General features: G+C 59.8%; 2 protein-coding genes across 15 annotated transcripts in view; both read right to left on the minus strand.

Moving 5' to 3' along the window:
• Positions 1-27,646, minus strand: part of PRKAR1B (protein kinase cAMP-dependent type I regulatory subunit beta) — a 103,119-nt gene that overhangs the window by 33,525 nt on the left and 41,948 nt on the right. For all 13 annotated transcript variants that reach the window (XR_004312603.1, XR_004312602.1, XM_032459841.1 and 10 more), the window contains 3 exons: positions 11,720-11,781; positions 11,210-11,256; positions 3,271-3,429 (listed from right to left, as the gene is read on the minus strand). Coding sequence is in view for 11 of the 13 variants with exons in the window: in XM_032459841.1 (XP_032315732.1) it covers positions 3,271-3,429; positions 11,210-11,256; positions 11,720-11,781 (268 nt within the window). In the remaining 2 variants the exon portion in view is untranslated. The remainder of the gene's footprint in view (positions 1-3,270; positions 3,430-11,209; positions 11,257-11,719; positions 11,782-27,646) is intronic.
• Positions 5,129-10,956, minus strand: LOC116657491. Of its 2 annotated transcripts, none has more exons than XM_032459843.1 (5): positions 10,444-10,956; positions 10,094-10,335; positions 7,592-7,676; positions 6,959-7,081; positions 5,129-6,869 (listed from the first exon to the last, which is right to left on the minus strand). In XM_032459843.1, exons 1-5 carry the CDS (start codon positions 10,644-10,646, stop codon positions 6,641-6,643), a joined length of 882 nt encoding a protein of 293 aa, XP_032315734.1. In that variant the 5' UTR covers positions 10,647-10,956; the 3' UTR covers positions 5,129-6,640. The 2 variants fall into 2 exon arrangements, with proteins under 2 accessions (XP_032315734.1, XP_032315733.1); XM_032459842.1 differs by having other exon boundaries at positions 5,129-6,872.

A 27,646-nucleotide genomic window follows, 5' to 3' on the forward strand; every position in this document is an offset into this window, starting at 1 on the left:
GCAGGGAGAGCAGAGCGGGTGCCCCACCCCTGATCTGGACTGATGGATGGATGGAGCAGGGACGGGGCAGACTGCACTTCAGACCAGGACCTCGCCACAGGGCTGCCATCACCCCAGCCCCACCCAACTGCCCCCTTACAGCTGGAGACAGCCCCTCCCCAGCCCCAGTCTGCTGGCACATGGTGCCAAGCATCCCGCTGTCTCAGAGGAAGCATTTTGTCCTGGAACCTAAAATGTCTGGAAAGTCCAGACACCCCATCCCACCTGCATGGCCTGAACCGGCCCCAAGGAAGGGCTGGGGACCGGGGTCCCGGCGGACAGCAGGACTCCAGCCAAAGCACGCACACCCCAGGACGGCACCACCTCTGGCTCCTGGAAGCTTCCTGAGTCCTGATTAGAGGGCTCACAGGGGGTCCACGGGGCCACCCAGGGTGGCAGCTCCAGGAAGGGTGGGAGCCCGCGGCCTGAGGAGGAGTCTCCGTCAGGGGAAGAGACCCTCCTTCCTGATGGGATGTCCCAAGCACCCTTTCCCTCTACAAGTTAAATCCCACCAGCTCTGCAGCCACGAAACGAAGCCCCCCACCACCCCAAAGGCATCCCTGTGCGCCTGGGCAGAGGCCGGGGCAAAGGCAAGAAGAGGGTCGCGCTTCACAGATGGGAGCCAGGGGCCCAGGAGCGTGGGTGGGGTCTCAGCGCTGCGGCTCAGGACCCGGTTCTCGGGCTCCCCCAGGAAAGTGGGGTTCTGGAGACCCCAGCCCAACCTCTACAGTAGGGTTCCACACTCACTGGTCCCCATTCGAGGCCTCACATCAGACTCAGGGGAACAAGAGTCCTGAAGCTTAAAAGGCAGAAGTCTGGGGGGCACTGGCCCTGCCTGGGGGACCTGAGGGGGCCGAACTCTGGGCTTGCTCAGAGGCTGGCCAGTGGCCTGGCCTCGCCACACTCCACCCCTCGGGACCACACGGAGCAGTGGAGAAGGGACAGGTGTTGTACGGAGCCTCCAGGATCAGGCGTCCTGGGATTCAGAGGTGGTCCCCTCCCTGGGGACACCAGCGGCACCCCCATCCCGGGTCTTCCACGAACGTCCCAGCTCAAGGCCACTCACTGCGTGACAGTGCATCCGAACCCACCCAAGCCCAGGGCTGATGTAAAACCGGACACAGTCCGCAGACACTCCCTTCCGAGTGGGCCGCACTGTCATTTTCTCCCCGAGACACGGGGCTCTATTCTTAGCACGCGGGGATCCAGAATTAAACACAGGAAGTGCCAGCTGCCTCGGTGGTTTGGGAACTTCCCTGAATATGAGGTTCCAGCCACAGAAGTCCCGCCGCCCAGAAGGACTTGGTGTGGACAGCGGTGGAGGAACAACGGCTTATGCACCCAGGACCAGGTGTGTCCAGAGGAGGTGGGAACCGACGGGGGTGCCTGGGGTCCCTCCTCGCCCCAGACAGCCGTCTCTCTCCCAGAGAAAACAGGCTGTGTTCCACCAGAACTCGCAGGGCAGGGCCCCAGTGCACCCATGGCACGAGGACTTGTCTGCTCACATGGGCACCCAGCGATGCCCACTGAGTGCATGGATGAGGACCCTCAAGAAACAGGCGCCCCCAAGACTGAACTGACCCCTCCCGGCACTGCAGAGGGCCCAGACAGCCCCACCGTTCCCCTTCAGACGGGCCCCGGGGCAGGCCCCACCTTCCAGGATCAGCTGGGCTGGGCTCACAGGGCCTTTCCTAGACCATCCCTGAGCTTCCGCAGGCCTCCCGGAGCATCCCAAACCGCAGCCCCCTCCCTGGAAACTGCACCGCCCAGGCCGACCCTCTAGAGACAGCCAAGCCCCCGAGGGCACGTGGCAGCAGCACTGCCATCCAGCTCTGGATCTCCCAGCAACGTGTCCACCTCGGTCACCCCCCTCCAGGCTGTCGGGACTCCTCGGACCCCAGCCCCACAGGAGCTGGCTCTGAGCAAACACCATCGCCAGACCCTGGGGCTGCCCTCAGCAACAAGCCCATTGGACCCGGGTTCTCCAGGACGACCCCTGACCGTCTCAGAAAAGCTGGGCAGGCATGGACACCCAAGAAAGGTGACTTCCCCGAGGATAGAGCACTCAGCCACAGGGGGCCCTGCCCTGTCCTGGGAGGGAAGGCACTGTAGACCTGGGGCCACAAGGGAACCCGCCCAGACCCGTGTGGCCAGTCCAGAGCCTCCCTGCATCCAACATTCTCCACCCCACCCAGTCGGCCCCTACACCAGCCCAGACGTCACTGGGTCCAGGGCAGCCCTGGCCCCCCTGCTGCCCACTCTCCTGCAGGGGATCTGGAGCCCTCAGGGTCTGAGTCCAGGCCCGCGGGGCTATGGGACCACAGGATGCAGCCCCCACCTCCCTCCCACCAGGGGATCCTGTCGTCCACAAGCAGGCCAACCAAGCCCACACCCCAGGGCCTTTGCACCTGCTGTCCTGATCACTGTCCTCCTGGATGGCCCTCCGAGGAGACTTATTATGGGAGGGGTCTCAAGGAAAGGATCTCAGACCTTCTGTGGAACAGCAGCCCCCTCCTTTGCCTCTTCTCTGGGAACTGTGGCCACGAGGCATGTGTTTGCCCCACTGTCTCCTCCACCAACACGTCAGCCCCCCGGCAGGCATGTGTCTGTGGCATTCCCTGATGGGCCCAAGCACCATGAATCAGGCAATGCGTGTGCAGGACAAACACTGAGTGGGCATAGGAAGGTCCTGCCTTCTCTGCCTGGGAAGGGCCTTCTCCACACATGAGCTCACCTCAGGGGCCTCCCATGGACAGTGGGCCTGCACAGGCGTGTGCACCTGCCCCCACCCTGACCTGGCTGCGTATAAGGGAAAACTTAAATTGTCCCCACGTAAGGAAGTCTGGAGGCCAGCAGCCTGCCCAGTACCATGGACCCACTGTGCCACCAGAGGCCAAGCCCCTCATGGTTCTTAGTGAATGCAGATCAGCCTCAAAGTCACCTCATAGTCCAGAATATCACCTGGAGCTCCAGCCATCACAACCACATTCCAGACGATTGTAAAGAAAATGGGAAGGAAAACAAAAGGGGCTCCCCCAGCTGTCTGCTTGCCTTTTGGGAGGCTTTCCAGAACCACCCCCTCCAACACTCGCCAACCATCTCGTCCCCTGTGTTATCACCCCCACCTGGACACAATCCGCGTTCCTGCAGGATGCTGGGTGGGTGTCAGATTCGAGACCGGCTGCCCTCCTGGCCCTGGTGAAGCCTCCCACGCAGGTGCCACTCACTCACCATGAGGATGCGCCGGTAGCTGTCCCGGTCGATGCCCCAGACCTTGAGGTCGGTCTTGGCCTTCACAGTCGCTGCCCTGGGGGTGCCGTAGATCAGGGCAAGCTCCCCGAAGCTGCCACCTTCACTGATGCTGGTCACCCACTCTCCGTTCACATACACCTTTGGGGATAGAGGACAGTGTCACAGGGGCCTGGGGTCACCTGCCCTGCATCCACATACACCTCTGGGGACAGAGGGACAGCATTATGGAGAACATGGTGCCACAATGTGGCTACCAGCACTGAGAGCCCCTGCAGTGTCCTCGGTGGGAGGGGGGCCTGCCCGCATCCCCTGCCCCTTGCTGACGGGTGGAACTTGGTCTGGCCAGCCCTGTTCAGAGCTGGGCCTGGACAAGCACGGAGCAGAGGCCCTCCGCTGTCGGTGCCGATGAGACCGGCCAGGTCAGAGGTGAAGGCACAGCTCGGCTCCTGGTTCACGGGGCAGCGAGTCCTGCCACCTGCCAGGCCGGCCTCGGACTCAATTCCCTGCCACTGGAGGCTGGCTGGCCTGTCCGGGCCGGGTTTCCCTAACTGCGCCAAGTAAACCGGACGTGACTGCCTCAGGGCATCCCTGCCGCCATGGCCTGGCCCCCACCCCCTCACAGGTGCTGCCCACTCTGGTCCCTTCCGTCCCTGCCACTCAGGGCTCCGTGGGAGCAGCCTGGGACCCTCTCCCACCTCTACCCGCAGGCCCCGCGGCCCGGAAGGAGCTGAGCTTCCTGAGTCTCTGGGCCGCTCCCCCACAGCACCAAGTCAACGGGAGTGCAGGCGCCGAGGGCTGGTGGAGCCGCGGACAAGATTCCCTTTCAGCCTGGGAGGGCGGCGCCTGCACAGTGTCCCTGCTATGCATTGAGCGCACGCCCGCATCCTGCAAGAATGGCCTGGATTGTTCATTATGCAGGTTCTGTTACTATAAGTTAACACAACGCGCTGTGTGTTGCCTTGGGTGTCAATGAGCTTAAAGAATAGTTCCCATTGGCAAAAAGGGTGCCCATCGGGGAAGAATGGATTGCATGAATCATGGAAGCAATTCTTACTGAATTCAATGACTCATTATCTCCATCATAACCGAGGCACAGAGCTGCCAATCTGCGGAAACGCCAGGCAGGTGACAACGGCGTGTTGTGGGGGAGAGGGTGGGGAGCGCTGGCCCAGGTGTCGAGGGAGGGGAGTCAGCAGTTGGCCCAGTGGCCTGGGGCCTGTGTGCCCGTTCCCGAGAGCCCCTACCAGCCCAGCGAGCCTGCACGGCTCCACCCTCCACCGCTGCCCGACCTGGCCCGACTGTGCGCTCAAGTTCCTGGAAGGGAGTCGGGCTGCAGGGTGTGCAGGGAGAAGAAATGCAGCTTCCACTCGGCAAGGCCCTCAGGAGTCAGGACGATACCCACCCTTCCCACGGGGCAGGGGGGCACCGCCTGGCTCCGCCTCGGCCATGGAGGGATGCCTGGGAGAGTCCGGCAAGCCCGGTTTCAGGGGTGCAGGGACAGCAGAGAACCCCCCGGAGAGTCCCCTCTGGTTTTCTCCAAGGGGTGCAGAGTCCAGGGTGGGGCAGTGACGACCCACCAACAGTCACGGTAACCGGCAACCGGGCACGACCGGGTGGCACCGGCTCCCTCACGGGCGGTGCTCCTCCACGTGCCTGTGCTTTTGTGCAGACCTCTCCGCACTGCTGTAGCTCACAGACGTCGACCTGCACTGTCCGGGTGTGCAGCGCAATGAGCTTCCCACCACTCAGGCTGCAGCGCCGAACGTCTGCAGGTGCCTTTCCCAGGGGACAGGAGAGGACCACAGTGCAGTGGAAGGAATCCCAGCCCATCCTTCTGTGCTAAGCGTCCGAGTGCCGTTTAGCTCATCTGTTCTCACGGCCACGTAGCAGCTACAGTCCAGTGGGCGACGGATGCGTTCTAGTTTCAGCTGTGATGCAGACCGCGGCCATGAACCCTCGCAAGTGGGATTACGTGCCCTCACTTCTCACAGGTGATGCCAGGGGTGGCACTGGCTGCATCGTGGGGTGTCTGTACGGTTTGCTGAACACTGTTTCTCCTGGGTCATGCCAAACTGCCCTCCCACTGAGTCACCACGGTGATGCGGGCCCAGGGATCCATGCTTGACGTGGGGAGTCTGGGGAGGCATGCTGCGGCCTCCCCCCGACCCTTAGGGGAATACGGAAGCCACCCACCTCTGACGGCTACCAGGTGGGCGGGACACCACCACGCCCCCAGAGCGCACAGGGACCCCAGGGATCAGAGCACGCAGCCCAGCAGAGCCCTGGGAATCCCCAGGGTACGTCCCCAGAGAGCAGGCGGGCGGCGGCGGCCACAGAGCACGCCCAAGGGGGCCCGGAGGAGCCTACCCCACAGCGGGGAGGACCCCTTCCTCGCCGAGGCTCCGAGGCTGCCCTCTGAGGCATCAGAGAAAACCATTGTGTGGAGCCAAGGTCGGGCCCAGAGCCGCCCCACCGGGCACAAAGGGCCATCCTTCTCGGGACACTGGCCTCTGTCACCACGGCCGCCGGGCCCCGGGCCCCACCCCAGCTGGCACGCAAAGGGGCTACTTCTTGCTTTGTTTTGCTTTTTGTTTTTTCTTCTTTTAAAAGAAAAACGGTGGGAGGCCCCCTGGGCTACACTGACGCCCCCGCCGCTGGCCGTGGTTTCTCCGGCTGAACGCAGAGCCCCCGTGCCTGCCAAGGGCCCAGTGCCCCACACGTTCTAGCTGTCAGTGCAGCAGGAGAAGGCAGGTGAGTGCCTGTTCACAGGGACTTTCCACCAGCTGTCAGCAATAACCACACAAACAACCGTCATGAAAGGCGCCTGGGCCTGGAGGGAGCGGGAGGCAGGGTGTCCATGAGGGCCACAGTCGAGATTTCACAGATGACTTTCCAAGACGGTAATCTGAGTCCAGCTCTGAGGGGCCTGGGCAAAGAGAATTTGAGGTAGAGGGACAGGACGTGCAAAGGCCCTGAGGCGGGACTGACCTCGGAGGGAACCGGATGCAGCAGGACCAAACGGGGAGATGGCCTTCTCAGAACCACAGAAGGTTCCAGCAAGGCCAACATCGTGGGACTCACGTCTGGAACGTTCCCTTTGGTGCAGCCGGAGACCAGCTCGGGCGCGAGAGGGGATCAGGGAGGGCGCAAGGGACATCCCAGAGACACAGTGTTCGACCAGGTTACTCAGCAGGTGGTGTGTGGACCAGGCACAGCATCCCCCAGGAACCTGCAGGAATCCAAGTTCACGCCCCCTGCCCTGCCCTCCTGAATCAGACCCCGGGGGGTGGGGCTCAGCGACCAGTGTCTCAGCAGGTGACTCTGACCCACACCCACGCGGGACCAGGCTTCAGATGGAGGTGGACACAATCACGGGACTGAAGGCACAGGAGCTGGTTCGTGAGCCCCAGAAGTGGCCTTGTGGTGGTGCTGCATTTCTGTCGGCACGGGGGCTTCCGACGCAGACCATGGCCGCCAAAGCCCAGGCAGGCGGGCAGCCAGGGACGCCACCAGGAGATGCAGGTGCCTCCCCGCTCCGCAGCCTGCCCCCACTCCCAGGGGCCTTCAGTTCAACCTCTCTGCTGGGCAAGTGGAGACAAAATCAGTCACGGAGTATCCCCTTAGCAGTGTATCCCCCCAGCCGCCCCCGCCTTCGGTTCTCACGCACCCCAGAGCCGCCAGGCAAGGAGGTAACTCAGGCGTGCTTTCCACTGTTGTTCTTGGTCCCAGAGGTGGTGAGAAAAAGCTAATGGCCCATCTCCTCTGCCGCCCCAGGCTCCGGCCACAAAGACTAGGGGAAGCAGAACAGGAGAGCCAGGTACATCAGCCCCTCCCCGGGCAGCCGGCCAAGCCCCCCTGCCCTCTCCCTGCCCAGCTGGAGACCCTGCCTCCCGGGCCACCCTCCCCGCCAGGTAAACACGGTCCTGAGCCTCAATCCTCTTCAGCTCAAAACACCTGGGGGGGTCAGTTTGTTTGGCTTTGCCTGAGGGGCAACCAAAGCACAGACCCCCCCCCCCAGCCCCTGACTGTGGTCCCCCAGCCATGTGCACCAGCCACACGGGTCAGCTTCCACTCCTGCATGGCGGGCTCCCGCCAGCTTCCTCTGTGGAGCCCACATCCTCCAAGCTCGTGGGCCGCCTCCCTCCCTCCCTCCCTCCCTCAGATGACCGCTCGCCAAGGTCACAGGAGGCAGGATTCCTGATCCACGTCCAGAGTGCCGTGCACTCCCTGGGCGACCTCATGCTCCCATCAAGGACCCAGCGCCCTCCCTGAGCTGTCACACTGCCCGTGGTCATGTTACCACCGCCATGTGGTGGGGCTCCGGGTGCCCTGTCCCCCCGATTCCAGAGCAGCTTCTGGCCACAGTGGGGCCACCAGGACTTCGGCTGGGAACCAAGACACACCCCGTGGGTGAGATGCCGCGGGAAAGCTTCACTGCCAGCTTGGGGCCACAGCCGCCCCGCACCCAGGGAGTGACCGGTCAACGGAGGGCGTCCTGAGAGCAGGACCAGACCCAGCAGACTCGGTACTTGTACACCCACGTCCACCGCAGCACTGATCACATCGGCCTGGTGTGTGTGACGGGTGAGCGGACAGTGAGATGTGGTGCATCCGCGCAGTGGGATGCAATTCCGCTAGAAAAAGGAGGGAAGCTCTGGCACCTGCCGCGGCGTGGCTAGACCTTGAGGACACGTTGCTCAGTGACATAAGCCAGACACAGAAGAACAGACACTGTGTGATCTCACCTCTGTGAGGGCCCCGGAGTCAGAGTCACAGAGACAGGAAGCAGAGGGTGGGGGCCGGGGGCTGGTGGGGGAGTGAGTATTTAATGGGGACAGCCTCAGGTGGGAAGACAGAAAGTTCTGGAGACGGACAGTGTGAATGTGCTTGGTGCCCCTGAGCCGAGCCCGCCAAGTGGCTGGGGTGGTAGCTTTTACGTCACGTGCACTTCACTAATGAAAAAATAAAAAGCAGAACACCAGGCAAGCAGACCAACTGGCCGTGCCCTGCGGGGACAGACGGCCTGGGGAGCCCAGTCCCTGGGCCCACGCCCCCTCTGGAGGCTGGAAACGCCCCCCTCCAGGACATCTCGTGTGAAACAGGAGGGACCCCTGAGATAGGGGCTGGGACCCCGGCAAGGAGGGTCCCAAAACACTGAAGATCTGGAAGGACCGGGGACAAGCTGCACTCCTGAGCCCGTCGAGCTGGCCGCTGGGCGTCCTTGTGAGTGGAAATGCTACGTTCCACGAATAAAACAAATTGGGGGATATTTTTATACTTAGAAAAATGGATTATAGCTCTTGGCGATGCACACACCACGGCTGGCACCCTGAGTCTCTCTGGAAAACCGTAATTTAAAACAAGTTGGTGCTTTTGGCATCCGGTCACCTGGCTGTCCCCTCAAGGCACCACTGGTCAGAGGGCAGCGTCCAGCCCGCAGAAGGGGAGACTCAGGGTGGCCACCTCCAAACCCCGCCCATTTAAAGCCCGGGGCAGGGTCCTCTGAGGGGAGCCTGCGTCCTGGGGACTTCAGGGCAATGGTCACAGTCTCCTGTCCTCCCCTCATGAGACTGGTCCCTCACAATCGCCTGACAGTCCCTGCCCCATGCACGGCCAGGCCAACAGGTCCCTCCCTCAAAGGCCGTGTCAGAAACGAGCAAACAAAATGCAGCTCGAGGCCTCGGAGCAGCGGCAGCCTCTGCCCGGGGCAGTGATGACACAGTCGTTATTATAAGGCGTCCCCATAACTTGCCATTTTTCACTCCAGACTCCTGACCAAGAATCTCTCGATCCCTTTAAGTGTGGCCTTCACCCACACAGCTCCGGCCTGCGTGTTTATCCTGCACTCAGCCGCCCACATCACAGGAGCTCCCTCCACAGGCCCCGCGCGCCCAGCCCGCCGTCCACTGGAAAATCTCATGAGACTGATGGAGGTGGTGGCCTTGACGGGCATCAGAGGACTTGACCCATCTGGGGTCCAACTGTCTGAATTCGAGACTGCAGCCAGGAAGCAGGAGCTCCCTGGGAGTTTCCTCGGCCACCTCCCCAGCGCCTATGGACCCCAAGGGCCAGTCGTGTCCCCAAAAGTGTATTCTCAGGCCCTGTGAGTGCCCGGCACACAGCAAGTGTGCCGCTGACATCTGAGGAAGAAGACAAGCGGGATGGAGGGAGGGAGAGGTTGGAAGTGGTGACAGCAGAGGTACCAGGGTGCCGGAGGAGAGACCCAGATCTGAGCCCAGAACCGGCTGACCCCACACCTCCCGGGCCGGCTCTGCCCCTGGCACCTCTGAACAAGGGGCTCAGGAGCGGCCGGTCCGAGGACAGTGCACCCTCACTGCCTTCTCTGCTTCCTTGGCTGGCGGTGTTTTTAACCTGAGGTGAGGCTAGCAGGAGATGACTGTGGGCTGGCGCCTGCCTTCCAAGCCTCCCCACCCACTTCCTCAGGGACGTGGCCACCCTGGGGCTGTCAGCTCCTGCCTCAGTTTCCTTCTCTGGTGGGAGACAGGAGCCACCCTGCCCCCAGGCCGGATCCAGGTCCGAGCTCAGGACAGAGAGAAACCTCGACTCTGTGTGCCCCTCACTCTGAGATCCCACGGTAAGTCACTTCCTGTGCCATCAGCTCCAGAAATCGAGAGCCGCCTGCGCGGGTCCCAGAAAGCGGTGCCCCTGGTGGACGCAGAGGGGCTGCTGGGGAGGTATGTGAGAAGACGCCCCGCCACGGGGCACCGGAGGCCAGGCCCTGGCGCCATCGTTGGGCAGACCCACTGAGTTCGCGTCGCCGGATGGCAGGGAGGGCACGTACCGTGGTGAAGGCGAGGGGAGGGTGTGGAGGCTATCAAATGCCCCGTACCTCCCCTGTCCCTGGTGCTAGCGTCCCAGGCCTGGAGATGAGTTGGGGGCCGGCCTGGATGCGGTGGCCTGTAGGGCCCCTTGGACGTGTCTTGACTGTGCGCTGTGACCTCAGCCGCCAAAGCGCTGGACAGAACCAGCCCCGCCCTCAGGGCCTTCCAGTCCGACGCCCAGAAACAGGCGCGGGGGCGTGGCCTGAGCGGAACCCAGAAACAGGCGAGAGGGCGTGGCCTGAGCGGAACCCAGAAACAGGCGAGAGGGCGTGGCCTGAGCGGAACCCAGAAACAGGCGCGGGGGCGTGGCCTGAGCGGAACCCAGAAACAGGCGCGGGGGTGTGGCCTGAGCGGAACCCGGGCACAGAAGAGACCTCGGGCTGAGAAGCACCTGCTGCTGCCCCAGCCACGGAAGTGACGCTCGCAGAGGCCAAAAGGAGAGGCGGGAGCTGGGGTTGGGGGCGCGCCCAGGGGAGCGGGTCGGTGGTGGCAGCACAGGCCAAGGCCGGGCATTCAGAGATGCCCACACGAGGGTCTGAGGAAGGCCAGTGCACGCAGGCCAGGTCTGAGGGCGGCCGCGGGGGCCCCAGGGGACGACGCAGCCACCCAAGTGGGCAGGTAACTGAAAGAGGGTCCCCAACTCCTGAGACGGGGAGACAGCTGAATGGCGTCAGGAGACACAACATCCCGGGGATGGGCGGCAGGGGCTTCGGGTCCCGAGGACGAAGCCGGCTCCATGGTAAAGCCAGAGCCTCGGGGCCTGTAGACATGGGCAGAGCGAGCTCGCGTGTCCTGGGCGCCCATCGGGGGCGGACCTGGTCACCGGGGCCCAGGGCCGCGGTCAGCGGGAGCAGGAGGCGGACAGCCGTGGAGCTGCGGCCGCGCGGACGCCGGCCAGCACACGTGTGGGTTTGCACTGTGCTCGGGTGTGCTCACGCCATCTTTCACGTTAACTCTACCACTTTTCTGGATCGAGAAATTAGAAACGCATCGCTCAGAAAGACGTTTTCTCGACCTGAGCATGTGTTCTAGTAGAGGCAGGCACCGTTTCCCAAAAACGGTGGAGAGATACTTACATCCACCTCTCCTTGGTCAATTACATAGAAGTTGTCCCCTTCGTCCCCTGCAAGAAGAGAAAAACAGGACATGTGATGCCGGCTGTGGACCACGGTGTCTTTGTTTTTCTGGTAATAAACTATCTTTCAACATTGCTTCCCAGACTTATGCCAAGCAGTGCTAGGTCTCATCAATATTTAAACAAGAGCTGCACGTGTGGAAGGTGCATGGCACGGTGCCCTGACACCCGCAGTGGAATGGTCACTACACCAGGCCAACGGTCACTACAGCATCTCCTGACCTCACCCTTCTGAAATCCACGCCCAGGACTCGGCACAGCTCACCAGTTTTTCTAATGACAAGAGGGTTGCAGACACACGTTAAGACACATTAGCTTGTTACACTGGCTGTTCTGAAGCCTCGTTGGTGACTTTTCTCCAGGATGGACCCTGAGTCTTGTATGATGCATCCTCCAAGTGCCCGGCCAGCTCAGCCCGGTCGGCTCCGGCTCCGGAGCAGGAGGGGCGTACCTTGCTGTATGACGGTCTCCCCGGCAATGTGGGTGACAGGGAACATGGCATCAAATATGTCGCTGGAAGAAAAAGCACAGGGTGCGGGAGCCGCGGCGGCAGAGCAAGGCCCGCCCAGCAGGGAGAGGCAGCCCAGAAGAGGAGTAAAGACCCTCGTTGCCCCCCACCCCTCACTCAAAGCCTCCGGATCGCTTCTGCATCTGGGCAGGTGGCCGCCTGGGGCTCTACAAAAATGGGGTCACACTGTACAGAGTCTGCTCACAGAACACAAGACACATGGAGGCCGTTCCTCATGGCGGCAAATCCAGCCCAGGAGAACGCGGCTACCAGTCCTGACAACCCGTATCGGCATTTTCCCAGGGAGACACATACTGTCTAAGGCTGTCGAGATGCCAGACGCAGAAACAAGAAGACACCAGCCTCTAATCCGCAACCCGAGAGGCCGCCAAGGCCGCATCCACCAGGCAGCATGGCCACTTAGTTTCCCGAGACTGGGTGTGAAATGGGCCCTACGAGCAGGAGGGGAGGGAGTCGGGTGGAGCTGGGCGGGGGCGCCCGTCTCCCGTGCGGAAGGTGCACGTTGGTCCAGGGCCACGGTTGTCTCTTGGGGACACAACCAGATGCGGGGTCAGGGATCGGCGTCTCTATCCCAAAATGCAAGCACGTCTCCCCAAGAGAGAAGTCCCCCTGCCTGCTCCCCTGGGCCCTGTGACTGGGTGAGAAAAATGAGGCAAAATCCAGCAGCCTCCCCGACCCGAGCGCTGCAGTCAGCCCCAAGGTGTGTGGGCCTGGCCCCGAGACCGCAGTCTGAGCAGCGTCCTCTGTTCCGCGGCCACAGCCCGGCTCAGACGGGGACCTTGGCCACCATCAGGCAGCCTCCCGAAGACACGGGTCCACTTCCAAACCTAGAACTTTCCCTTCACACCAGGCTCTCCGACTGTCTCTGTGGAACCAACGTTTTCAAATTCACATTCAAGGTAAGGTCTGACCCTGGGGTCAAACACCAGCTTGATATGTTTCTGGAAGAAGTCTCGCAGACAGAGACTCCCCGCCCCGCCTCGGGCTTGCTGTTCTCAGCCCGGCAGAAGAGGTTTGCGCGCTCGCCACAGCTGGCTCCGGCGATGCTGATGGTTGGTTTGGTTTTGTTTATTTTAAATCTAAGCCCCACTGCCCAAGTGCCATTTAAAACAAGCCTACTTCTTGACTTGCAAGTAAATGTTTAGAACACGTCCTGCTGGTAAGTTACTTGTTTCATTCGACCTTGGAAACAAGACGATCAAGCCAGCGGCCAAGGCGGGCCAGGCGGCCCCGACCTCAGGTGAGCACCAAAGCGTCTCCGAGAACAAAGCAAGACGAGAACGGAGGCGGCCCCCCCACCCTGGGATGCACCAGGGCCTGGGCTCCCGGTGACACAAGGCCCCGGGAGGGTCCGTGACTCCCAGACATCTTTCATGTTTTGTGGGTCGCCAGCATCTTAAACCTCAGGTGCAGGGGGGAGGGTACCGCTCAAGGGCAGAGCACGTGCTTAGCATGCACGAAGTCCTGGGTTCAATCCCCAGCGCCTCCATTAAAAATAAACAAAAAATAAATAAATCTAACAACCTCCCCTCCAAACAAACCAAAATTAAATAAATGAAATATTTTAAAAAATCCTCAGGTGCAGACTTGTGCCCTGAGTCGGGACGCGTGTGACCTGCTCCTGTCCGTAACTTACTGCCCCTCCCTCCCTGCACACTGCTGCTGTGCTAAGATGTCGGACGTGCTTCCTGCTCATTGTCTGCTTGCCCGTAAAACCCAGAGCCCTGCGCTGTGTGCGTGGACCTTGCGTTTCCCCCCAAACGGCCTCGTGCTCAGAGCCTTCTGTCTTGTCCTTTTGTTCAGGAGCGCATCTCGGCTCTGCTTGGGCTGCCGCTGTGGACGAGGGCTGCTCTCCTCCGTCTCTGTCCTCCCTCTTCACGAAGCTTCCTGTTCCTACCTTGGCCCATCTCGATACAGGGCTGGAATCTTTCTCTAGCGGGTTTGCAGCAGCTCCTCCTGCATTTTGGACGTCGGTTGCTTGCTGGCTTTAGATACTGCAAACGCATCCACGCAGACAGGAACCTGCTGGTTAACTTTCCCACGACGTCGTGAGTTAAGCAGACACCTCTTGTTTAATGGAATCTCGTTTCTGCTTTCATGGCTGTGCTGTCCCAGTCTTACGTGAGAAAGTGCTCCCCACCAGCAAGCCACAAGATGCTCTCCAAATCGCCTCTCACAGGCGGGAGGCAGGGGCCGAGATAAGGTGCCGGCCAAGCCATTCCCGGTTCACGTGGCAGACAGGCGGGGAGCAGAATCCCTGGGGTCTCTTCTCAGCAGGGCACTAATTCCATCGTGGGGGCCCCACCCTAGTGACTTGATCTAAACCCCAGCACTTCCCAAAGGCTCCACCTCCAAACACCACCACCCTGGGAGTGAGGGCTCGCACAGCTCTTGTGTGCAGACTCAGTCCATGAGGAAGGGGATCTGCTTTGTTCTTCCCCAGAGAGTGAGACAATTTTCCCAACGACACCCACTGATCACCCCAGCCTCACCCTGGCACACTCCACGGCACACGCTCTGTGGGTTTGCTGCGGGCTGATCTGCGTGTCCCCCCCAAATCCACATGAAGGTCGTGCAAGGAGATGGCGGCTTTCTCTTGTTTTCTGTTTTCTGGAGCAGCTCATTAAAGTCAGGACGGACGGTGTGCTGAAGTTTGGTGGAATCCACTCGTAAAACCTTCGGGACCTGGGCCTCTTTGGGAGAAGAGATCCTTGGTCACCATGTAGTGTTTTTAGTGCTTACCTGATCCTCCATGCACCAACACTGGCACTGTTTTCAAAGTTACCTCCCAACATTTAAAAATTGAGAGTGAAAAATACCCAAATTTTGGATTTTGGGGGGGAAAAAGGGGGACAATCCAGCCACATGGGACCCCACACAGGGTCACAGAGCAGGAACTCAGCCCACTCTCCACCCGGCTGGGGGCCCAGGCTCTCTGCTGGCCTCAATTCCCACGTCACCTGAGTCCTGACGCCCAGCCTCTGCGTCTGCAGCCCTTGCCCTGGGGGCTCACTGTCCCATGGGGTGGATGTGTGGGGCTGCATCACAAGGGGCAGGGGTCAGCCCTGTGACAAATGCTCCTTTGATGGCAACCCAGGGACCCTGTGCCACCCCTAAACTTGCCTGGAGGGACCCAGGGGCTGACTCTCCAAGGATTTAACCCACCTGTGAAGCAGGCGTAGGATCAGGCTGCACTCAGCACCGTGGGAGGTTAACCAGGATGACCATACCCTTGGAACAGTCCCCGTCGGGAGCTACCAGGGTTATTTCTGCTGGTTCCAAACCCTGTGCACACAGCAGCTCCAAGCCCCTTCTCCCAGCCCCACTAAGACGCTCAGACTCATCTTGGGATCCCCGGGAATGATGCCAAAGGAGACTCTGCACCCCTGATCTCGGCCAGTCTCCTGATCCAGTTATGGCTTTTTTATTCTTTTATTGGCTTACATTTATAATATGCTGCAGAACTGCTGCTGCAGGTGGCCTGAGAGGTAAACACCCCCCTGCCCCACCCCTGCACAGAAACCTGCAGAGGCAAACAGGTCGGACCAGTTCTCAGAGCCAAGGCCACCCCAGTGCAGAGGACAGGGAGGGAGGGTGCCCACAGCCAATCAGAGCTGCATCTGCCCCCAGCACCTGACCCCCTCCCAAGATGGGGCGCAGTGTGGTGGGGGAGATCCCTGCACCACAGCCCCACATAAAACCTGCCCCCCCAACTCCAACCATCTGCATTTCTGCATTCTGTGAATATGGGGACAGGGGAGGAATTCTTGTGATTCTAAGCAAAAGCGCTGTGACAATGACCACAGGACCACCTCCAGTCATAAAGGAATCAGACTGCATGAGCACTTCCAACAGTTCTGTGTTTCTACGTCTTTAAACGTCTTATTTTGAAAAATGTCAAACTTTCAGAAGCATGTCGGTGGTGGGATGTCAGAGCCAGGATGTGTGTTTATGCCCCAGGCTGGTGATCACACAGCAGACACTCCAGCCACAGGTCTGCACAGAGTGCACGTGTGCATGTCTGTGCATGTGTGCACGTGTGTGCACGTGTGTGCATGTGTGCATTGTGCACAGTGTGTGCACGTGTGTTGACAAGGACCAGGAGGGAACTATGAATGATGGAAACGTTAACAAAGAGGCCCCACTAAATGCAGCAAACGTGTCCAAGTGCATCCTAACGTGTTTCCCGACTTCCAAACGATGCCCTGAAGCACAAGTGCACCCGACATCCGTTCCTCCCCTTTAGAAATGGTTCTCAAAGCCCCGCCGCCTTTGCCTTGGAAGCGTGTCTCTCTGTTGCTGGTCTGCGCTCACGGTCAGCGCTATTCACGTTCCGGGAACCAGCCTGGATCCGCGGGGAAAACTCCAGCGCAATGGGCACCGTGGTGACATTCTGTTCTATGCTGCCTGTCACAGCCGGGGTGACAGAGGGGCTTCCGTCTGCTAGGAGCCGGCACCCCAGACAGTGTCCTGGTTCATGTTTAGACTTTTCCACTGTTTGGGTAAAAGCTTGCTACATTTCTCTATTGACGGCAAGTTTCCAAATAATTCTCTCTAAACAGCAGTAACTCAGGCGTAGCTGTTTACTTGGGGGCGTGAGCCTGCCTGCTCCTCGCTGGAGCATTGCAAGCGTGCTGTTTACAAATCCCTGGAGCCTCTGCCGCAGGGGACCTGGTACCACCTCGTCCGTGGCTGGTTCCTCATCCGCGACGCCTGGCGCTGGAGAGAAGCACGCAAGCGCCCAGGACCCCGCGGGGAGCGCGGCAGTGAGCCCAGGAGCGGTCCCGCTGAGCCCAGCACACCTGAGCACACCTGAGCAAACTGATACGATGAATCACACAGCGCCCGCCCTCAGACCACAAGGGAACTAAACCAGAAATCAATAACAGAAAGATAACTTAAAACCTCAAAATATTTGCAGATTAAGCAACACAGGTCTGAACAGCACATGGGTAAAAGAAGGAGGTGCAAGAGAAATTGAGACTGTTTTTAACTAAACGAAAATGAAAACGCAACTTATCAAAAGGTGTGGGGATGCAGCAAGAGCAGTGCTCAGAGGCACACAGTGAAAGCACACGTTCCAAAAGGAGGGAGATCTAAAATTGACAAGCTAAGCTTCCCCCTAAGGAAACGAGGAAAAGGAGAGCAGATTAAACCCAAAGGAAGCGAAAGAAAGGAAATAATAACAATTAGAGCAGAATTTAAAGTCGGAAATTAATAGAGCAAATCAAAGGAACCAAAGCTGGTTCTTCGAAGAAATCAATAAAAACCTATAAACAACAACAACAACAACAACAACAAAAAAACAAAAGCAAAAGGTGAGAGAGAGCTTGGGAGGGAGAAGACACAAACACCTGGTGTCAGAAATGAACAAGAAGGCATCGCTGCAGACGCCGCGGCACTGCCCACAGGCTGCCCCACAAACCTGACCCCGATGAAGGGGCCGGCTCTTTGAAAGACACAATCTGCCAAAACACACAGGAAGAAGCAGGCAGCATGATCGCCTACAGAAACTGCATCGATAATTATCAACCCGCTGAGACCGGAAGCAGCAGCCGCAGGTGGGCTCACCAAGCGAATTCCAGCAAACGCTTGAGTTCGGAACTACACTAATGCGCTACAGTCTCTTCCAGAAATAAAAGCAGAGGGAACACTTTCTAACTCCTCCTACGAGGCCAAAATTACTCTGATACCAAAACCAGACCAAAAATAATACAAGAAAGGAAAATTACAGACCACTACCTCATGAATGTGGACGTAAAATTCCGCAGCAAGTTCAGGCAAAGCAAACCCAACATGGTAGTGAGAGATTTATACACTAGAAGCAAGTGGAATTCATTTCAGGGACGCGAGGCTGGTCAGCATTCAGAGATCAGTGTAATGCGTCGCATCAGAAGACCAGCGAAGGAAAATCGTGTGGCCGTATCAGATGCATAAGAAAGCACCTGACAAAATCCAACACCCGTGGACAAAACTCTCAGAGAAACAGGAACACAGGAGGACTTCCTCAGCTTGGGAAAGAACAGCTAGAAGCCCTTACACTTCTCACCACACCCAGTGGTGAGAAACTAGACGCTTGCCCCTAAGACCAGGATTCAAGCCAAACACATCCCTTCACCACTCCTCCTCAGCATCACACTGGAGAAGCCCTCGCTACTGCAATAAGACAAGAAAAGGAGGAAAACGTACATAGCTAGGAAAGGAAGAAATAAAACTGTCTTTGTTTGCAGGTGACATGACTGTAAAAACAAATCCCAAAGAATCAGCAGAAACAAAACCTATCAGAATTAGTAAGTGGCCACGTCAAGGCTGAGGGTACAAGGCTAACATATACGAGCCAATCGCTTTCCCAGACACCAGCAACAAGCGAGTGAAATTCACAGTTAAAAACATAACACCACTTACAGTAGCCCTCCTCAAAAAAACCTCACTAAGTATGCACAAGATCTGAACGACGAAAACTCCTGAACTCTGATGAACAAAATTACAAAGCTGAACAAACGCAGAGACACTTCACGCCTGTGGAGGAGACGCAGTGCTGCCAGGCTGTCAGTTCTTCCCAACTCCACCTACAGAGTCAACTCAGTTCCAGTGACAGCCTCAGCAGCCACCCTGTGGATGCCAGCAAGCTGATTCCAAAGTCCATGTGGAGAAGCAAAGGTCCAGTGCAGCCAACAGAGAACTGCAGGAGACCAGAGCACCGACACCGCCGACCTGCAGACTTCCTATGAAGCTAGGTAACCAGGACGGTGTGGCTTCGGCACAGGAACAGACGATCAGTGGGAGAGAACAGGGAACCCGGAGGCAGACCCACAAACACCGTCACCCACTCTCCACAGCGGGGCAAAGGCCACACAACGGGACCAAAACCGTCTCATCGTCAAAGGATGCTGGAACAACTGGACATCCACCTGCAAAACTGAGTCCAGACAAAGGACTTACATCTTTACAAAAATTAGCTCAAAATGGATACAGATCGGGGGAGGGTGTAGCTCAGTGGTGGAGAGCATTAGCATGCACGAGGTCCTGGGTTCAATCCCCAGCACCTCCATTAAATAAACAAATAAATAAACCTAATTACAAATAAATAAACCCAATCCCCCCAAATTTTTTAAAATTAAAAAAGAAATTAGATTACCCTCAAAATTTTTTCAATTTTAAAGTAGTAATTTCTCTATATGTTAAAAAAATTTTTTAAAAATTGGTACAGCTCTACTCATAAAACACAACAGGCTTCTAGGAGATAACCCAGGAGACAATCAGTGACCGTGGGTCTGGCCGTGACCTTTCAGGTACACGGAAGCACCCCCAGGGCAGAAGCCTGGCTCCACCGCAGCACCCTCCTGGCCACCCCTCCTCGGTGGGCACCAGGGTGCAGCGGGGGCTCCACCACCCCCAGCTCACACCCACCCACCCGCTCCACCCGGGGAGACCACGCAGCCACAGGGAGAGTCAAGCTCCAACCGTCGGCTGGGCCGCACTCACTTATAAGTTGGCAGGAGGTGATGGGGGTGGGGAGGGGCGAGGTGCACACAGCCCCTGCTCGAAACTCCAGGCAGGTGGGGCTCCAGCTGTCACTCACGCATGCAACAAACACACAGCGGCTGGGTGCTGGGCCCACCCTCTCCCCAGCTCACTCCATCGCAGGGCACCAGCAGAGGTCAGAGCCAGAGTGAGAACATCCTTTCCCCCCGGGCCACCTGGCAAAGACTGCGGAAGGGGCCACTGCCACTTCGTGGACGGTGGTCAGGAGCGACGTGGCTTCCTCGGCCCTGGGCCACAGTCAGGAGGATGCCTGCAGCAGCGGATGGTCCACTAGAGACAGAGGCTGGGCACTGAAGGCTCCTGGCTTGACCCCTATCCCATGCCATCCCTGAGCTCAGGGCTGGAAACCTCATCGCCACCTGTGCACCGGCGCCTCAGGGACAAGGCCTTGGGCCAAGGGGACAAGCCCCTGCACTGCTGGCCGCAAAGCCCACCCACCCACCGTCAGCAGAGGACAGGCGGGCGTCTCCACACTGGGTTCTGGATCTTCCTCCAAGGGTGGAGGAGGAGAGGCCGGCCAGGTGGAGGCCAGAGGAGGAGCAGCAGTGCAGGAGGGCGCTGGGTCCTGAGACGGCCGGCCGCCACGGGGCCCATCGGTACAGGCCTGGGTCAGTGTGGCCCCTCTCCCGCCGGCCTGGGAGGGGGCAGCATCATCCGGTTTGCGGCCCAGATTCCCTGGCTGGGAGATGGGGCATCCTTGCCCATCCCCCCACCTGAACAGCCCTGTACTCACCTCCTGGAAATCCTCCAAGGAGAGGCCTGGGTTTGCAGAGCGGGTGATGCCCCCACCCCGCCCAGGCTGGCCCCCAAGGGCAGGGGTGGATGTTGCTGCTGTGCACCCAGGACCAGTGCTAGTCCCGGTGTCCCAGGAGCGCCAGGCCGCCCAGAACGCTGTCATCACAGTGCGGGCATGCCCCCGGTGTGACAGCTGTCCGTAGCAGAGCCCCTCCTCAGATGCCCCCAACCACGCGCAGGCCACGACCAGGTCAGGAGGGGAGAACACGGGACCCTGGAGGCCTTCCCAGCCTCCTCTTTCACCCCTGCTTCCCAGGGCAGGAAAGGTTTTCTAGGATAAAAGGCATCTTGCTTATTTTAAACCCAACAAGCCCGGGGATCAATCCCAAGAGCCAGGCAGCCGGTGCCGTCAGAGCCGCCAGACCCGCTGCCAGCGCGTAGGCAGGAGACGCAGCGGCGTATCTGCAGGGCCCCTGGAAACGCCGCATCCAGGGCACGGGGGGCCGGGCTGGGGGGGCCCTCAGGGCTGCTTCAAAGGGCCCGGTGCTGCCTGTACTGAGGGCAGCAGACGCATGCCCCTCACCCGGGCCGGGACCCGGCCGAGGCTGGGACGGGGCAGGGCTGGGTGCCGTGAGGGTGATGTTGGTGACTGCAGGTGGGCAGCAGAGAGGAGCCAGCGGTCAGAGGGGCGGGGTCTGGAGGACCAACAGCAAACTGCCCGCGGGGGAGATGCTCCAGGTGCCCTGGGGGCCCGTGCTCAGTGAGCGCGCACCTGAGGTCTGTGGACATGGTGATGGTCTCTGCAGATGCGCAGGAGCCCTGTGGCTCGTGCACACGGAGGAAACGTGGCCAACCCAGAGCCCTCTGATTGCTTCTATTGTTACTATTTTTAACTGGCCCTGGAATTTTATCCTGATTGAAAACACATAGCTTTTAAAAGGCAGGCCCATGGGCAGTCAGCCGCCCCTCCTGGCCCTCACGGCCACCCCGGGGTAAAGGCACCTGGGGGTTGTGCCACCAAAGGGGCTCATGGCTCTCAGAGCTGGAGGTGCCCTTGGGGCTGTGGAGACAGAGAAGGCTTGCAAACTCACGAACTCAGCCGCCCACAGGCCCAGAGGTCGGGGTGGGGGGCCAGGAGCACACCCCCGCCTGGCATGAGGCCCACAGCCTGCGTGGAACGAGGCCAGGACAGCGGACAGCCCAGCGCTCAAAGGATGGAAACCCAGCCGTCTCCGTGCCGCCTCCTGGGTTTCACGACGGTGACGGCTGATTCAATTTCAACAGCACCTGCTGGTCACAGAACACAGCTGTGGCCACTCGCAGACAGCAGACTGGACTTTGTCTCGTGGAGCCGCTCCTGGCCTGAGGTCCAGAGAGGGGGCGCCACTGGCCCAAAGCACCCAGCACCACGGGCGGCCCAGAGAACCACTGCGTGTGAAGCCGGCCCTTGGTGAGGCCCGTCCCCAGGCACAGGACGGAGCTCCCAAGCTCCGTGGGTGCGCGCACCCACACGGCTGGCAGGGCCTGGGAGTGGCAGGTGCAGGGACGGGGCCTGTTTACACCCCCATCAGGCCAGCACGGACCCTGTTACCTGTTACTTCATTGAAAAGCATCATTTTGAACAAGTCACTCTGCCGGACACCCACAGAGCACCACACCTGGAAAGACCCTCTCTCCTCCAGGGGTGGCCTGGGGATCCTGCCTGCTCTGCAGAGACCAGCTCTGGGACAACGTCTCCCGCCCTCAGGCTGTGCCCTGGGCTCTGAGCTGCGGGGCCGGGGTCCCAAGTTCACGGAGGACACGGGCGAAGATGCCTCGATTCCCAGAGGGTCCACACTTCTGGACTGTTGAGGTTCCACGTGGCAGTGCGGGGGCTGGACGCCTGGCATGACCTGCCTGCCCCGCAGGCACAGTGGCCACCCCTCCACACGCTCGCTGGTGCCTCGCACGCCAGGAAGGCAGGTAGGAGGGTTTCATGGGCCACACCTGTCGGGCCCAGGGACCAGATGGGTCCCAGCCCCGAGCACAGCCACAGGCAGATCCCAAAGGAGACCCTGCCCGCCACCCCAAGGCACACACGCAGATAAACACGCACATACACGGATGCAGGCTCCCTGCTGCCGGGGCCCCCAGGCTCTGCCTCCCCGCCAGGTGGCCAAGTCACCCCATTCAAAGCCAGGCCATTTCTACCCACACCCTGGCCACCTTCAAGGCCATAAATGTGGGTGTGTTTAGAACAGATGGCCTCTGGTCTCTGCCTCTATTTTCAAAGACCCCACCCACAACCCCTGACGTGTGGCACTCGGCTCCTCACAAGGCCTCGCCCCAGCCACACAGGCTGCTATCCCCAAAGGCACCGGGCACACTGCCGACTCAGTCCTGCTCCCCTTCGGGACCTACTCCCCCGGGAGCCTTCCGCATTCCCCCGCTCTGTTCCTGGACCACCCACCTCCCCCCACCCAGGATAACGTTGCCCTCCACCAACATAGAACGGCCTCTGAATCTCACCCCCAGGACTGGCTCGGCCCAAAGGAAGCTGGGTTTGTGTGTTGGGGGGGTGGGGGACGGAGGGAGGGAGGAGGGGGAGGGGAGGGGTGGGAACAAAAGAAGGAGGGAGGAGGGGAGGGAGGGGGAGGAGGGGAGGAGGGGAAGGAGGGGGAAGGGAGGGAAGGAGGGCAGGAGGGGACTGTGGTGGGCAGGGCAGTGCTCCCTGAAGAGTGTGGACTTCCTTCTCCTCCAGGCCCAGCACCGTTCTAGGAAATCGGACCTGTATTTTCTCACTTCTCATTTGGCCCTTGAGAGGCTTAAATTTGGAAGCAAATACTCAGAGGAACCGTGTATCTGGCCGAGGTTCCCCAGCCAGACCCCAGCAAGCTGGGCTCCAAACCCAACAGAAGACGGCAGAGCCAGCAGCTCCTGCACCAGCTCAGGCAGGGAACAGGGTAGTGGCCGCAGCCCGGCCTGCATGGCTGCCCAAGGTCAGACCAGGACGAGGGCACAGACGGGGCCCGAGACAGCGGGTCAGACGGCAGGACCATGGTCTGGGCCTCCTGGTGTCCTCAAAATGCTTGAGCTGTTTGCCCACTCTTGAGGCAGGGATGTAACGCAGTGGTTTTCCCAGAGAAATGAACAACCGGCTCCGATCGTGAGCAAACCTCAGACCAAACTCTCCGACCACGGCTCTGGGCACTTCAGAAATCGGGGCAGACTGTGAGTCCCGGTCGGCTCCGAGTGCCATGTCCCTGAAAAGCCCCAATGTGACAACCACCCTCTGGACGTCGCTGTTCTCAGGAGAGGCACTGAGGGATGTGAGGGGGTCACTTACTCCCAAGCGAAGCAATGGTACGAAGAGTGACCGTCTGCGTCACGCCAGTCAGAAGACGCAGACGCCAGGCACAGAGCCCTGAAGCAAACGCGCGCGCACGAGGGCCAGCGGCGAATCTGGGCAAAGGCTTACGCTCTTGAAACTCTTCTGTCTGAAATATTTTCAAAATTAAAGTTTAAAAATGAAGTCAAAGGGCAAGAAACAATTAGATTTCACAAAAACCTGGACATTAAGCCTCCCTGGGGAAATCTGAGGTCTGGCCACCCAGGCCCACTCCCCAGGGCAGAGGCCGCCACGCTGGGGTCCCCGCTGCCGGCGGCCCCGCTCACCTGGTCAGCTTCCCCGAAGGCCCTGGAGTGTCCGAGACTCTGGGCCAGATACCCGCTGATGCCCAGGGACCCGAGGGGGGCCGCAGGGCCGTAGGGCCTGAGGGCCTGAGGGCCTGACCAGTGGTGGACGTGGACTTGCCACTCACCTGCGCTCCAGCTCCCCAGGACCCTGGAATGCAGGCCTGGAGCCGGGAGGCTGGGGCTGCATCCGTGCTTCCAAGACCCCCTGGGACTCTGTCCTGCGAAACACTCCCTCCCCCACCCCTGGGACGGCCGCAAGAGGGCCTGTGAGCAGGTGGACAGAAGGGACAGCAGCCTCAGCCTCCTAGGGCTCAGCTCAGTGAGGCCGATGGGCTCGGTGGGCAGCAGCTCCCTCAGGCAGGGGCCCGGCAGGTCACCCCTCCTCTGTGAGATGGAGTGGCTGACAGACCCGTAGAAGCATCAGAGCCCAGCTCGGGGCGCAGGCACCGACGGTTGTGACCACTGCGTTCCTGCCCCACGCGGCACAATGCTCGCCCGACGCCCAGACTGGGGGTCCTGCTGCCACCCCTGGCCCCACCGCCCCCCACAATGGTCCCTTATCCCCGTCAGCTCCCTCCTCCTCCAACGGCTGGAGCACAGTGACACCAGGTGGCCGGCACCTCCCAGCTGATGGCCACGAGCTGCAAGGAATAATACGGAGACGGCCAGGGCGTCTGTCTCCACCTGCTCAGATGCTCCAGGCCCAGGCCCCGCCCCCGCCACCCCGGCCCCGCCCCTGACCCCCAGTCACCACCAGCCTGCCTCCATCTCTGTAGCGCTGCCACTTGGAGAGTGCCATTTAAACGGGCCACGTGGCATGCAGCCTCTGGGGACTGGCCCTCTTCCTCTGGTGCGGCCCCCAGAGACCTACCGAGTGCAGCGTGTCGCGCATTTGGGCTGACACCTTTCCGGGGCACATGCGCCCATCGAAGGGCACCCGGGGTGCTCCCGGGTTGGGGCTGTTACCGATAAAACTGCTGTGAGCTAAGTGAACGTTCGGGTTTCTGCGTGAACACACTTCCCCATTTCCCTGGACAGACGCCCTGGGGTGCGATGGCGAGGTCGCGCGGCAGTCACACGTCTAGTTTCCTGAGGAACTGTGACTGCTTTCCAGGCTCTGACGACAGACACTCGCAACCGCGAGGGCGGGAGAGCCGGTCCCTCTGCGGCCCCCGGCGGGGCCGCCAGTGGGGCCCCGGGTTTCACCGCGGCCACCCTGTGGGACAGCTCGCGGGGCTTTGCCTGGGCCTCCCTGCCGCCGAGGAGGGCACCTCCCCTCACGTGCCCATCCTCCACCGAGCGTCCTCTCCAGTCAGGCATCTCCTCCGCACCCCCCTCGGCCTCTAACTGAGCGGCTCGCTCGTGTGCTGCTGTGTCACGAGAGGCCTTCCTGTGCTAGACACTGGCCCTTGCTCAGGTGCGTGGTCTGAACGCCTCCCCCTGGCCTGCAGGCTGTCTCTCTCCTTCTTCACAGGGCCTTTCGAAGAGCAGGTGCTTTAAACCTGGACGGGCCCGAGTTACCCATCCTCCCTCTTCGGCTCAGGCCGATCCTGAGGACTCGCTGCTCCTGCCCAGTCCCGGGCCCCGAGGTTCTCTCCTGGGCTTCCCCAGAAGTGCTACAGTTCACACCGTCTGGGACTCGCTTGGAGTTGACGTTTCAGTAAGACGTGATGGAGACCGAGGTTCGTTTGTTGGCCAATGGCTCCAACTGCGCCGGCTCGTCTGCTGGAAAAGACTATCCTTCCTCCACTGAGCAGTTCTCACACTTCCGTCAGACGCCAGCTGGGCGCATCCGTGTGGGTCTGTTTCCAGATTCCCTGTCCTGTCCCGCTGAGTACGCGTCGCATCTCGATCGCTGCAGCTCGGCAATCAGCTAACTCAGGCAGAGCGAGCCCCCCCCCAACCCCCCCCCAGCGGTCCCTTCCAGTGTGGACCTGGCCATTCTAGGTCCTGTATCTTTCCACATAAATCTTGGTATGAGCTTGTGGACACCTACCCAGAAAACCTGCTGAGATCACTGGTAGCAACCGCATTAAACCTGAAAACTAATCTGGGGAGAACTGACATCTTTGCTACGTTGAGGCTTCTGATCTGTGACCACGCGAGGCTCTCCATTATGAGGTTTCTTTGATTCCTCTCATCAATGTTTTACCATTTCAAGCATCCTGTACGGGGTAAGTTTATACAGAAGCCTTTCCTTCTACTTGGAGTAACTGCAGGGGTGTCCTCTTTTAATCTGTTTACACGTGTTAATTGTTACTATATGGAAATGGGATCAATGTTTGTGTGTAAATCTTGTAGACTGATCTGATCGAACTCACAGATTAGTTCTAGGAATTTCTGCAGATGCCTTGGGATCGTCTCCATGGAAACGAACGGAGACAGTTGAGTTTCTTCTCTCCAAGCTGTACACCTTGTATTCCTGTTCTTGTCTCATTGCCCCAGCGAGACGTCCAGTACGAAGCTGAGAAGCCGTGGTGAGAGGGGACATCCTTGCCCTGTTCCTGATCCTAGTGGGGAAGCTTCTAGTCTCTTGCTGTCAAGAATGATGTCAGCCATAGGTTTTGCAGGCCTCCCTTATCTAACTGAGGAAGTTCCTCTCCATTCCTGTTTTTCTGAGCGTTTTTATGACAATGATGGATACACAAAAGGTGGTCCACCCATACAACAAACCACAATTCAACCACAAAGAGGAATGAAGTTCTGACACGTGTTAGGAGACCAGCGAGGCTCGGAAATACCGTGTTAAACGACAGAAACCAGACACCAAAGAGCACATAGTGTATGACCTCGTTTGTGTGAAGTGGGCAGAAAGGGCAAAACCACAGAGACAAAAAGCAGATTTGTGGCCAGTGGGTGGGGTGGGGTGGGGAGTGACCGTGAAGGGCACGGGGTCTCCCTCCGGGGCGGAGCTCACGTTGCAGAACCGGATAGAGGCGGCAGCTGCACAGCGAGCTGAATGGACTGGATGCCACCGAACCGTTCGCTTTAAAAATGGTGAATTTTATGTTATGTGAATTTTGTCTCAAGAAAAAAAATGAACTACAGCTACATTCTTCACTACTCACAAATCTCAAAACACGATATTGAACAAAAAGTAAGACACACAGAAATACAAACAGAACGCCTCCATTTACACAAAGGTTTGAAACAGGCAAAACTCGGAGCCCCTCCGCTCTCAGCCCAGGCGACGGTTTCACAGCGCATTTGGCTGGAATGCTTCAGACACACTTCGAACCCGAGGAGAAGAGAGAGTGCCGTTCTTCCCGACCACTGCGAATCCGAAACGCACCTTTAAAAGGATAAAGGACAAACCAGCAGGACAGGGAGCGCCAGCACCAGGCGCGCTGGCCCCGCACGGGCGACCTGAACCCCCCATGGCGGGCTCGCGCGCCCCCGCGGCTCAGGGCGGCTCTGCCGTGGCTCCCGCGCCCTGCCCGGAGGAGGGGGTGGCGGGGGCACCTCGTGCCCGCCGAGCCTGCCTCGTAATAACTGTTCCCGACTAGTCCCAGAGGACTCTTGCGGAAGTCAGTGAACATGCCTCACACAATGAAAAGCCAGCGCAGAGACCTCACCCGGCTCCCAGAGTGGAGGTAACACACTTGGTCGTGACTGACAGACGGTCCCCCGAGGCCTCAGGAGCTGGAGCCCACGCCCCAAACCCAGAGCCCTGTGTGCCCCGCCCGGCCCTTTGGCCCCACGGGCTGTCCTGGTGGGGGACACCGGCTCCCTCCTCGCCGGGCCCCGCCCCTCCCTCCCTGCGGCCCGCCCCCCAGAGACCCTCACAACCACACTGTCCTTGGGCCACAGCCGGCTCGCCCTGCGAGGGTGCTGTCTTCTCCACAAGAGCACCACCAGGCACGAGACACAGGAGGGTCCATTTGCCAATGAAAG

The sequence above is a fragment of the Camelus ferus genome, chromosome 18, assembly GCF_009834535.1.
Source record: "Camelus ferus isolate YT-003-E chromosome 18, BCGSAC_Cfer_1.0, whole genome shotgun sequence".
Lineage (NCBI taxonomy): Eukaryota > Metazoa > Chordata > Mammalia > Artiodactyla > Camelidae > Camelus > Camelus ferus.

What these genes read in the sequence shown, in the direction of transcription:
- LOC116657491 (XM_032459842.1), bottom strand. Translation starts at nt 10,646, where the DNA reads ATGCCCGGCCTTGGCCTGTGCTGCCACCACCGACCCGCTCCCCTGGGC. An exon ending in CTCCCCTCGCCTTCACCACG is followed by an intron (nt 7,677 to 10,093) that starts GTACGTGCCCTC and finishes CTTGGTTCCCAG; the next exon opens with CCGAAGTCCTGGTGGCCCCA. An exon ending in AGCCCCACCACATGGCGGTG is followed by an intron (nt 7,082 to 7,591) that starts GTAACATGACCA and finishes TGCTTCCCCTAG; the next exon opens with TCTTTGTGGCCGGAGCCTGG.